Here is a 10,803-nt window from a genome sequence, read left to right as displayed (position 1 = left end):
CGTGTGAACAGCCGGGCGCTGAGGGAGCGCTTCCTGACTAGGGACGGTGACTCAAGAATAAAACAACTCGTCACGTTTTCAAAACTAGGAACTGCACTGGTAGAGTACCGAACGCCGGAAGGTGCGTACATTTCTTTTTGCCATACTTGGGATGGACCGGAATAACGTTCGATACGGTAATTCCGGTCCGTATTTTTTTCAGCATGTTCGAACAATTGAAAATCTAAAAAAAAAATTCTAACACCACCCAAAATGACAAAAATATTGTTAGAACAGACTGGCGGAAGACAGTGGATGCTGTCGAGATCTGAAACGTCTGACTGTTTCAAAATCTTATCCAGTTGCTTGAGTGTAATTATTTTTGGCGTATTGTTAGAACAGATTTATGCCGTTCTTCAAGTATTTTGGAAAGCTCTATTTTTTTCAGTTTACAATTTTCTACCCCTATTTTCTCCGTTAACGAAAAATGGCGTTTTGTTGACACTATAAAATTTGGGAAGAAGATCTGAGTTCTAAGCCATATCCATATCGTTCCTGTAGGCGCTGCCATCGTGCTGGCAACCGAGACTGTGCTGCAGGTGAGAGGGCTGCGGTCACTGCTTCCTAAAGATGAAGAGATGACAACCTTGCCGAAAAAGACGCCTGATTGGAGGGCACTTGACGACCTGGAGACATTTCTCCAGTCACTGCCTCGTCCGCGTGATCACCTTAAACATGGAGTTGAATCAGGTAAATGAATGCTTTTGTTATATAATCGCTAGATTATCCATATATCAGACATTCAATCTTGACCAGCCAACCATGAAGGAAGGAGGTATGCAAGGGACGCGGACGTGTAACAAAAGTCGTCACAATCTCTTCATGATTGCGAAAATTTGTAAAAACAGAGGACTCCCCGCACAAAACCTACACCAGCAAGCGCAGGTTTCACGATTAACGTTAATAGGCTTGTTTAGGCTACCCGGTGAAAGTATGTTTTATTCAGTAGAATTGAATAACTGTTAACTGATCATTGCCTTTTACTGTTCGACTTCACTAATATTAAAACAATCTATCTTGTTTATTGCTCCAGACACATATCGGGTGCAAAAGGGAATTTATGACGTGGCTGACCTCGATATGGATGCAGACTCCTGTGTCGTTGTGAGTGGGTTTCCGGGTGATGTGAACAATTTCGCGTTTCACATGTGGACCAGTTCGGCCAAATGCATAAGACAAGCGACCGTGTTTTCTGCAACCGGAACCGCTCTGATGGAGTTCTTCACGCCAGGGTGTAAGTAAACACATGTGTATCTACTACGTGTAGATCAAGCAATGATAACGCTATTATAACAGGTCCAGGTAACTGGTTTGTAATCGTCTTGCGCGGCTTCAGTGAGCATTATTCAAATTATTGCAGCTTTATCAATTGGACGTCTATGTGTGTAATACGTTTTTGTCTTAAAGTAGAACTACACAAAAATTGAAAACCCTACTATACGATGCTAAATATACCCCAAAGTCAAGTATATCACAGTAGGCTTTTCAAATTTTTCATGTAGCTTTCCTTTAATTTCCAGTGAGACGTCAAAAAAGGTAGCAAACATTTCAGAAAGAACCCCCGATACCTTGGCGAGGATAAGGTTGAAGTCAACGTGTATAATGTGTTGTGCATGTTCTTACGATAAACATTGACACTGTTATGTTCAACTGTTAAACGAATGTTCTACTTATCGTTCTTATGGCAAACCGTTCATACAGGGGCTGCCAACTTTCTCGCAGACCAGAAGCGACTGTTTGAGAAGACAGGGCTGCGAGCGATGGATCTGGCTCGTCTGTTTTCTCTAAACGAAGACGCGACAACCTCAGAGTCAGAGGGACAGCTGCTCCAGCTCAAGCAACAACTTGAGTCCGCAAAGCAGAACCTGAGAAATAAAGAACAGCAGCTTCAGGGTGTGACGACAGAAAATGAAGACCTAAAAACTGTGCAGATGCGCCTGAAGAAACAGCTCACGCGTGAAAAACAAGCTAAAGGATGTGCGCTCGAGCTGTGTCAGAGGCTGGAAGAAGAAACCGGCCATCTAAAGAACCAGGCAGAAATTGACAAGAGGGAGATCGAACAACTGAAAGCGCAGATCTCTTCCTCCGACGACTGTTCGTACGACCTGAGCCGATCTCCCCGCGGGGTCGCCGTCATCATCAACAACATCCACTTTGGGGACATGGCCGGCCGGGATGGGGCGGAGGGGGATACTGGTGAGTCTGACATGTCATTAAAATGCTAAGAGAGAGAGAGAGAGAGAGAGAGAGAGAGAGAGAGAGAGAGAGAGAGAGAGAGAGAGAGAGAGAGAGAGAGAGAGAGAGAGAGAGAGAGAGAGAGAGAGAGTGAGAGAGAGAGAGAGAGAGGGAGAGAGAGAGAGAGAGAGAGAAAGGTGGAGAGAGAAAGGAAGAGAGAGAGAGAAAGGTAGAGAGAGAGAGAAAGAAAGAGGTAGAGAGAGGGAGAGAGAGAGAGAAAGAGAGAGAAAGGAAGAGAGAGAGAAAGAGGTAGAGAGAGAGAGAGATTGCTAGATTGTCTGATGGATGGGTGTTAGTATGTGTGAGTATCGGATAAATAGATAGATAGATAGATAGATAGATAGATAGATAGCTAGATCGATAGATAGATAGATAGATAGATAGATAGATAGATAGGAAAAAAAAACTTCCTTCAATTTCGATTACAATTTCTTTCTTACAGATCGCCTCCGAGAAGTCTTCGAAAGCCTCGGATTCACAGTCGTGACCTTCACCGACCTTGACCACGCCAAGATGGTGACCGTGATGAAGGACCAGGGAAAGGCCGACCACTCCAACTCCGACTGTTTCGTCTGCTGCATCATGTCGCACGGCACCATGGGAAAGGTCTACTCCTCCGATGACGTAGGCATAGATATCTGTGAGCTCATGAAGCCCGTCAATGCTAAGAAATGTCCCTCTCTCAAAGGCAAGCCGAAGCTGTTCTTCATTCAGGCCTGTCAGGGGGAGAAAAGTCAGGGGAGGGAGGGCTTGGATGGCGAGCATGACGCCAAACCCGTCCCCTTCATCTGCCACGAAGCCGACTTCTTCCTGGGCCTGGCCACGGTCCCAGGCTATGTGGCCAGGCGGGACCAGGACGGGGCTCCCTATGTGCACCATTTGGCAAAAATGCTGGCAGATTTCGGCCCGACTCACGATCTGTCCGCCATCATGGCCATGGTGTGCGGCAAAATGAACGACATCAATGACGACAAGTTTGGCTGGATCTCCTCAAACCACAGCACTCTGCGCAAAAAGGTCGTCTTCAACGCAAAGTGATTCACTTCTGATCAAAGTGGATGTAAGAAAAGAACATTGTTTTAGTTTCAATAATTTCCCTCTGTTGGCATCCAAACGTTTTAGGTCCAGGGGCATGAGGCACAGATATTTCTATGACTTTGTTCTACACGGACATTGTGTATATAATGCTTTGCTTTGCTGGTGAAATGTGGCTATCAAATCTACCATGATGTTCTTATAGTACGCCCAAGATGGCGTTAACTTTGTGTGTCAAAGATGCATTGAATTGTGATGACATGTACTCACACCTTTACCTAATGTATGTAAAAGTTGAGATTTGCCAGGAATATGTTTCTTTATGTATACTTGACTATATGATACTCTGATTCGTCTTGCTTTGATATCTGTATACTATTAATGACACTGTAAACTCACCATGCCGTTATTGTTGTTGTTTTTGTTATTAGTTAATTCAGTACTTCTCGGCAATTAATATTCGTTATCTTTAGCTAATTATTAGCTGAATACACGTACTGACATGTTAACACACCTTTAACTAATTTGTGAGTGGTATATAAAGGAAGTAGAAATTAATAAGTTGAAATTGATTATTCCGTCATTTGATACTTCTTGTTTTCATGTCCGGATACTATTCGCCATTGTAAATACCTTATGCCATGATTGTTGTCTGTATTTTCTAGTAACTAATATAAATCATCTATTGCTTACTGTCAGCTGAATGTAGTTATCGTGTCAATTGACTTTCCAAACTGACAATCCACTGTATCCATGGAAACCTCCGAATAAATATACAGGTGGAGTAATTCTGGCTGGAGTATTTGTTCAGTGTGACACAACAACAAAAGCCCAATCAAACTCCATTGTCTATTACATTGCATGATACAACCCACTGCTATTGCCAGTTCATGTCTAAATGAAGCTTTTCAGTGCTTTTTTTCCACAGAGGCGTATGTCAGACATGGCAATATATCGATTCATTCTGGAAAATCACGAGTGAACCTAAGTTTGAAACTTCGCTTGTGTTGGTAGAAGTCATTTATTTGGGTCCAATTTTTGGGTGGAAATTACAGTTCACACGTGTGCCACAAATAAACCTGTTTTGTATCCGTTTCAAACCAAGGGCAGTTCAATTTACAGTTTGCAACGTTGCAAAATTGCAATTTATATCACTTCAAAAGTACCACATAATTATATAGCACACCGTGGTGTACATATTCAGCGGGAGTCATGGATACCTAAAACCTTTGACCCCTCTGTATACATGTACATATTACCACCAAGGGGTGACGATGGGGGTTCCCCATGACGTCAGCAGTTTTGGAGCTGTGGCGCAGTTCAAATTCAGTGCCACGACTTGCCTGAGATTGGTAGAATGGCGTATTCTATAATATACATATATCAACATGCTTTGTTAAACATTGGCAGCATTGGTTTCAAAGCGTTACTGTGACGGTGCATTCTGCACCTGTTTCCTCCCTCAAGTCAAGTGTTTGGACAGAAATTTGACCGGCATGACCATGATGAATCTGTGACCAAATGAACTCAAAAGTCGGAATGGTGTTGTCCAATAATCCCACACTGACTAAGGATCTCTACTTTCCCATAGGTGTAGAACTACATACATACTATGTACTGATGATTGAGTATAGATAACAGAATATGGTAAGCAAGAATAACAATCATGTCTGAGGCAGCATCGAACTACTGTACATTGGGTTGACAATTAAACCCCGAAATAAGAAAGTGGTAACTTCAGTGAGAACTGCACGTGAGAACTGCATAATGCTTGAGTGGAGACGCATTAATCTAGAGATAGGGTAATGTAAAACATTAGTTATAGATGTCTGATTGATGTGTCAAGTAGTTTGCAATACCAGTCCCCGTTTTGTCAACCATTCACAAAAGACCTAAGCCAAGTCCACCACAATATATGTATCAGAAAAACTTAACACTTATAATCGTGAATTAGACACATCAGCGCCACATGTATTAATACTCTTTACTGTATTCTTATCGTTGTTATTTCAGTGTGGAAAACAGATATCGGAACTTTGTGTACAGAAGGCCAGCTACGCGTACACTGTACATATAACATTTGACCCCTATTGTCGTCACGGAACAGTCAAGCTGTGGCAACGGGGCTTCCCCATTACGTCAATTGCTTGGGGCACAAAAGGCTCCCCTAACAACGCTGTTTCCAGGTTGCGAGCCCGTGTAACGTAACCCCGACCATAGCTCCCCTGCTGCGATTCTAGATCCCGCGGTAGAACAAAATATTAAAGAGGATCTTGAAGGTCATAACGTTGCTCCTTTTTTTTTCAAAAATCTAGTGACAGACTTTATCACGTTATTTCCTATACATACTGTTCGAGTGGTGGACTACGTTACATTAGACCACTGTGTACTTTGCGTCAGGTGCATTCAGGTAAACACAAGACATAATGGCTGCTGTTAACCTGAACGCCGACGCCTGTGTTGTTGTGAGCGGATCTCTGAATCGTGTTAACAGCCGGGCGCTGAGGGAACATTTCCAGACTGAGGACGATGACTCCGGAGTACGACAGCTGGCCATGTTTTCAACAATAGGAACTGCGCTGGTAGAGTTCAATACGCCAAACGGTATGCTCATTTAGTTGATGTGTTGATTGTTCATAAAAAGTTATAGGGGCGTTCTGCCATAATACCACACCACATGAGCGGGTGCAAGGCCATATACCCGGCCAACTCCTATAGACAAAATATTCCCCCTGTTCAGTCATTTTCAGCTATTTTTTTAGCCTACAGAAAGGTCTGGTGGAATAGCTGCAAATCTATATCGTTCATGCAGGCGCAGCCGAAGTGCTGGCAAACGAGACACTGCTGCAAGTGAGGGGACTGTCGTCCTTGTTTTCTCAAGTTGAAAATGAGGCAACCTCGTCGGGAGAGACAGTTCTGGGCGCCCTATGGACTTTCTCCTGTCACTGCCTCAATCAGGTAAATGAAATTCCCGTATGTTATTCGAAGTTTAACAGAACAGAAGAATCACCTGACGAACCTGCAATAGTGCCTTGTACTTGATACGCAGATAGAGTTTTTGGTTTGTTGGTACACAATTGGGGTCTTACACCATTGGATTTTTTTCATCACTAGTGAAAACTTCACCGTATTTTGTGCTCCAGGTCCATCCCGGTTTATGAAGGCCTTCATGTTCCGGAATGCAAAAGGGAACGTGGATGACCTTGATATGGATCCAGACGCCTGTCTTGTTATTAGTGGGATTCCGGTTGAACTACCCAGCAGCATAATAGGACTTTATATGGATGGGGTGGCATGCATAAGACAAACAGTCCTTTTTCCGCCAACAGGAACCATTCTGATGGAGTTCTTAACGCCAGAGCGTAAGTTCACGCATGTATGGTGAAGCTTAAAACGATGATGATAGTTCTGCTTGTCATTTCATGAATTGAGCTGACATCCTTGCAATTTTATCGATCTTCATCAACTTTCTGTTTATAACAAATGTACCTTGGGTCAACGGAGCTGACAAGCAAATCAGTAAGCCTCCAATAATGATTATTGGTTTACTGAGAATAAAATCGGCCGTGTAGTGATAAAAGCTAAAAATCTGAATATCTGGACCAAACTGAGGTTTAGGTTCAAAGAATATAATGTACTGTGCATTTCCTATTTATTTTCCTTAACGGATGTAACGTTAAGAAATAGGGAGTGACATAATACATGACATTGTCTAACTGTTTATCTTATAATTCTTATGTCGATCATGTAGTGGCTGCCGTGGTTCTCGCAAACGAACACCGACTGTTGAATGAAGCAGGGCTGCTAGTGAGAAAACTGGGGCCACTGTTTTCTCCGGAAAGGGACGTAACAACCTCACAGAGAGACCGGTACCTGTCTCAGCATGAGCAACAACAGAGGGCCGCAAACCAGATGCCGATGAACAGAGAACAACTTCAGCGTTTGACGACGGAAATAAAACATCTAAACACTGCGTTCAGACGTGAAAGAGATGCCAAAGGAAGTGCTTTAGACCAGTGTAAAAAGCTAAAACAAGAAACTGTTCACCTAAAAAACCAGGCACAGGCAGACAAGATGGAAAATGCATGCTTGAGAGGGCAGATCTCTGCGTCTAACACCAGCTCGTACGACATGAGCCGATCTCCCCGCGGGATCGTCGTCATCATCAACAACATCCACTTTGAGGACATGGCCGACCGGGATGGGGCGGAGGGAGACACAGGTGAGAGTTTGACATCAGAAATGGGAGAGAGAGACAAAGAAAGAGAGAGAGATAGAGAGAGAGAGAGAGAGAGAGAGAGAGAGATTGTTAGATGGATGAGTGTGTGCGGGTGGTATTGGATAAATAGATGGATAGATAGATAGATACTACAGATAGAGAGGGATGGGGCAGAGGGGGACACATGTCAGTCTAACATGTCATTACAATGCTAGAGAGAGAAAGAGAGAGGGAGAGAGAGAGGGTAGAGGGGAGAGAAAAGAGAGAGCGAGAGGGAGAGGGGAGAGATAGAGAGTGAGAGAGAGAGAAAGAGAGAGAGAGAAGAGGGGAGGTAGGGAGATTGCTAGATAGATTGATGGACGGGTGTTAGTATGTGTGAGTATCGGATGAATAGCTAGATATTAGATAGATGAATATATTAAAAAACCTTCCTTCATTTTCGATTATGATTTATTTCTTACAGATCGCCTCCGAGAAGTCTTCGAACGCATTGGATTCACCGTCGTGACCTTCAGTGACCTTGACCATCACAAGATGGTGACCGTGATGAAGGACCAGGGAAAGGCCGACCACTCCGACTCCGACTGTTTCGTCTGCTGCATCATGTCGCACGGCACCATGGGAAAGGTCTACTCCTCCGATGACGTAGGCATAGATATCTGTGAGCTCATGAAGCCCGTCAATGCTAAGAAATGTCCCTCTCTCAAAGGCAAGCCGAAGCTGTTCTTCATTCAGGCCTGTCAGGGGGAGAAAAGTCAGGGGAGGGAGGGCTTGGATGGCGAGCATGACGCCAAACCCGTCCCCTTCATCTGCCACGAAGCCGACTTCTTCCTGGGCCTGGCCACGGTCCCAGGCTATGTGGCCAGGCGGGACCAGGACGGGGCTCCCTATGTGCACCATTTGGCAAAAATGCTGGCAGATTTCGGCCCGACTCACGATCTGTCCGCCATCATGGCCATGGTGTGCGGCAAAATGAACGACATCAATGACGACAAGTTTGGGTGGATCTCCTCAAACCACAGCACTTTGCGCAAAAAGGTCGTCTTCAACGCAAAGTGATTCATTTCTGGTCAAAATGAGTAACAAAAGAACATGACTTTGATTTCAAACCATTTCTCTCCCGACTTGGTCTTAGTCCAGGGGCATTTGTTTCCAATAGCTTATTTCTTGTCATTATTTGGGTCCAGGGGCATGAGACACAGATATTTCGAAGACTTAATACTACATTTACATTGTTTATATCCTAAACTTTAACTTGCCGTGTTAAGGTGGCAATTATATCAATTATGATGTTGTTATAGCTGCCAGGATGGCGTTAATTCTGTGTCACAGAGTTGCACTGTGGATTGTGATGACATTTGAACAAATAGTTACCTAAGGTAAGACTGATAGTATGTACTGGAAGTTCAAATGCAGAAAGAATATGTATAGTTGACTATAGAATCATATAAGTTATCTTGTTTTGATGTATGGGTAATATTCACAATATTGCACTCCTGCATGATGTCATGATTTCTATTGTTATTATTAACGGTTGACTCAGTACTTCGCTGCAGTTGATATTGTTCAGCTACAGCCAATCATAAGTTGAATGTGCGTATTGACATGTGGATACAACTAAACCTAATGTTGCTTGCAGGCTAATAGCATGTAAAGGAAGGTGAAATGCACCAGGAATATGTATCTTGTTTATATACTTGATTATACCTTCATTTGATTGTCTTGTTCTTATATCCGGATAACATTCACCATTAAGACATTGTAAATACCTAATTCCATGATCATTATTACTGTTTTATCAGTGATTGACACAGCACTTTCCAGTAAGTTTTAGTCACCTGTAGCCAATCATTGGCTAGTGGTATTGAGTACGGTTGATTTGACATTACAAGCTGTCAATCCACTGTAACCATGGAGAGGTCAAATAAACAATAACAGGGAAAGTGATACTGGTTGGAGTGTTTGTTTAGTGTGGCACTGACATCATAGCAAAGACAAATCAAACAGCATTGCCCAAAATATCGTATACACAATAGAACAGTACTTCAGTCATTTCTTTTTATGCTAGGGTCACATTTCCAAGCCGGGGCCCTATCGTTTAAAATGCATTTTAAGAATATACTCGTTTTATGGTAAGGATTTTTGTGTCTTTTATATTGTATTTTCGTCCCCGCAAGCTACCCGGCCATGACCCGCTTTTGAAAATGTGACCCTTGTATAAGTAGATGTCAACATTGAGGTATGGTCCTATTCAATTCTTTCTTCCACAAACGTAAGGCTAAAGCAAACCAAATCACACGTCCGTTATTGCACATAGTGTTTGATACGACGTAGTTCAACTGCTTTCTGGGAAAATAGCTCAAAAAAGGTATAACGTTAGATGTAGTGCAGACACTATGTACAGCATAATCAAACCTTAATGCCATTGTAATGCAGCACTACTGTGGTGTTTGTGTATATCTAGATCGCCAACCATGTGTGAACATAATCAATAAACTCTTTGTATGCATAAACATGTCAGGGCGTTGTTCCCATGAAATTAGTCTTTTGTGTGGTGCAGTTGAAAATTTGACCGAACACAACTGCCTACTAGTTCTTCTTCCGACAGTTCTTAGCTGGCACCTTGTGTAAATCGCTTGACATTACTCTCTGTGGTACTTGTGTGTTTAGAAGAAATTGCGAGTAATTACCACTGAAGTCTCCTTGCAATATACATACATATTGAATATATTATGCACATCAAGGACGCAGCACTGCGGTCTTTGTGTGCATGTATAGAACGCCAACCATGTGTAAAATCTGTCACATTTCTGATGCATACAATCAATCAAGATGTGTCGACTCATATTGGGAGCTGTGACGCAGTTCAATTCGACAACACAATTCTGTTGGATGCCACTACCTTCCGCAGCTCTTAGCTGGGAACTCGTGTGCATTGCATGATATTATTGACTTTGGTACGTGTGTATTCCACAGAATACAAATTCAAAGGTCGTCAAGCTAGCTTAGAGGAATCTCCTGACTACTGCCGGGACTGGTAACCAGGACGCCATTTTAGTTTCACAGGTAGAGACATAACACCGTTCTACAGGACACTATATCATATAGGTGTTGTTCAAAGGTTCGTTTGCTGACGTTGACGCAATCTTTCATGTAATAGCATCTCTAGTGTGACGTCCCAACTAGTCAACCAGGTCTCCCTGTATGTGATAACATGTATGTTCTTCGTTCATGCCTGTCAGGGAGAGAAATCCCAAAGAAAAGAGAGCTTTGAA

At 43.0% G+C, this 10,803-nt stretch overlaps 2 protein-coding genes across 2 annotated transcripts; both read left to right on the top strand.

Annotated features, from left to right (window-relative positions):
* Positions 1-5,533: 5,533 nt before the first annotated feature.
* LOC136443768 (uncharacterized) lies at positions 5,534-7,826 on the top strand. Its single transcript, XM_066441131.1, has 5 exons — positions 5,534-5,913; positions 6,122-6,267; positions 6,453-6,671; positions 7,061-7,531; positions 7,744-7,826. The coding sequence occupies exons 2-5, from the start codon at positions 6,237-6,239 to the stop codon at positions 7,824-7,826; spliced, it is 804 nt and encodes a 267-aa protein (XP_066297228.1). The 5' UTR covers positions 5,534-5,913; positions 6,122-6,236.
* A 165-nt stretch (positions 7,827-7,991) lies between these two features.
* Positions 7,992-9,475, top strand: LOC136443411 (caspase-8-like). The gene has a single exon (XM_066440633.1). It carries the CDS (start codon positions 8,063-8,065, stop codon positions 8,585-8,587), a length of 525 nt encoding a protein of 174 aa, XP_066296730.1. The 5' UTR covers positions 7,992-8,062; the 3' UTR covers positions 8,588-9,475.
* Positions 9,476-10,803: the final 1,328 nt, after the last annotated feature.

This window comes from Branchiostoma lanceolatum, chromosome 10 (genome assembly GCF_035083965.1).
Source record: "Branchiostoma lanceolatum isolate klBraLanc5 chromosome 10, klBraLanc5.hap2, whole genome shotgun sequence".
Taxonomy (NCBI): domain Eukaryota; kingdom Metazoa; phylum Chordata; class Leptocardii; order Amphioxiformes; family Branchiostomatidae; genus Branchiostoma; species Branchiostoma lanceolatum.
This window is presented reverse-complemented; position numbering and strand designations above follow the sequence as displayed.

Bases quoted from the DNA above. Each gene is read 5' to 3' on its own strand.
- LOC136443768 (XM_066441131.1), top strand. From the start codon at position 6,237: ATGGACTTTCTCCTGTCACTGCCTCAATCAG. The intron at 6,268-6,452 runs GTAAATGAAATT...TTTGTGCTCCAG, and splicing joins CCTGTCACTGCCTCAATCAG to GTCCATCCCGGTTTATGAAG. The intron at 6,672-7,060 runs GTAAGTTCACGC...TCGATCATGTAG, and splicing joins GGAGTTCTTAACGCCAGAGC to TGGCTGCCGTGGTTCTCGCA.
- LOC136443411 (XM_066440633.1), top strand. From the start codon at position 8,063: ATGGTGACCGTGATGAAGGACCAGGGAAAGGCCGACCACTCCGACTCC.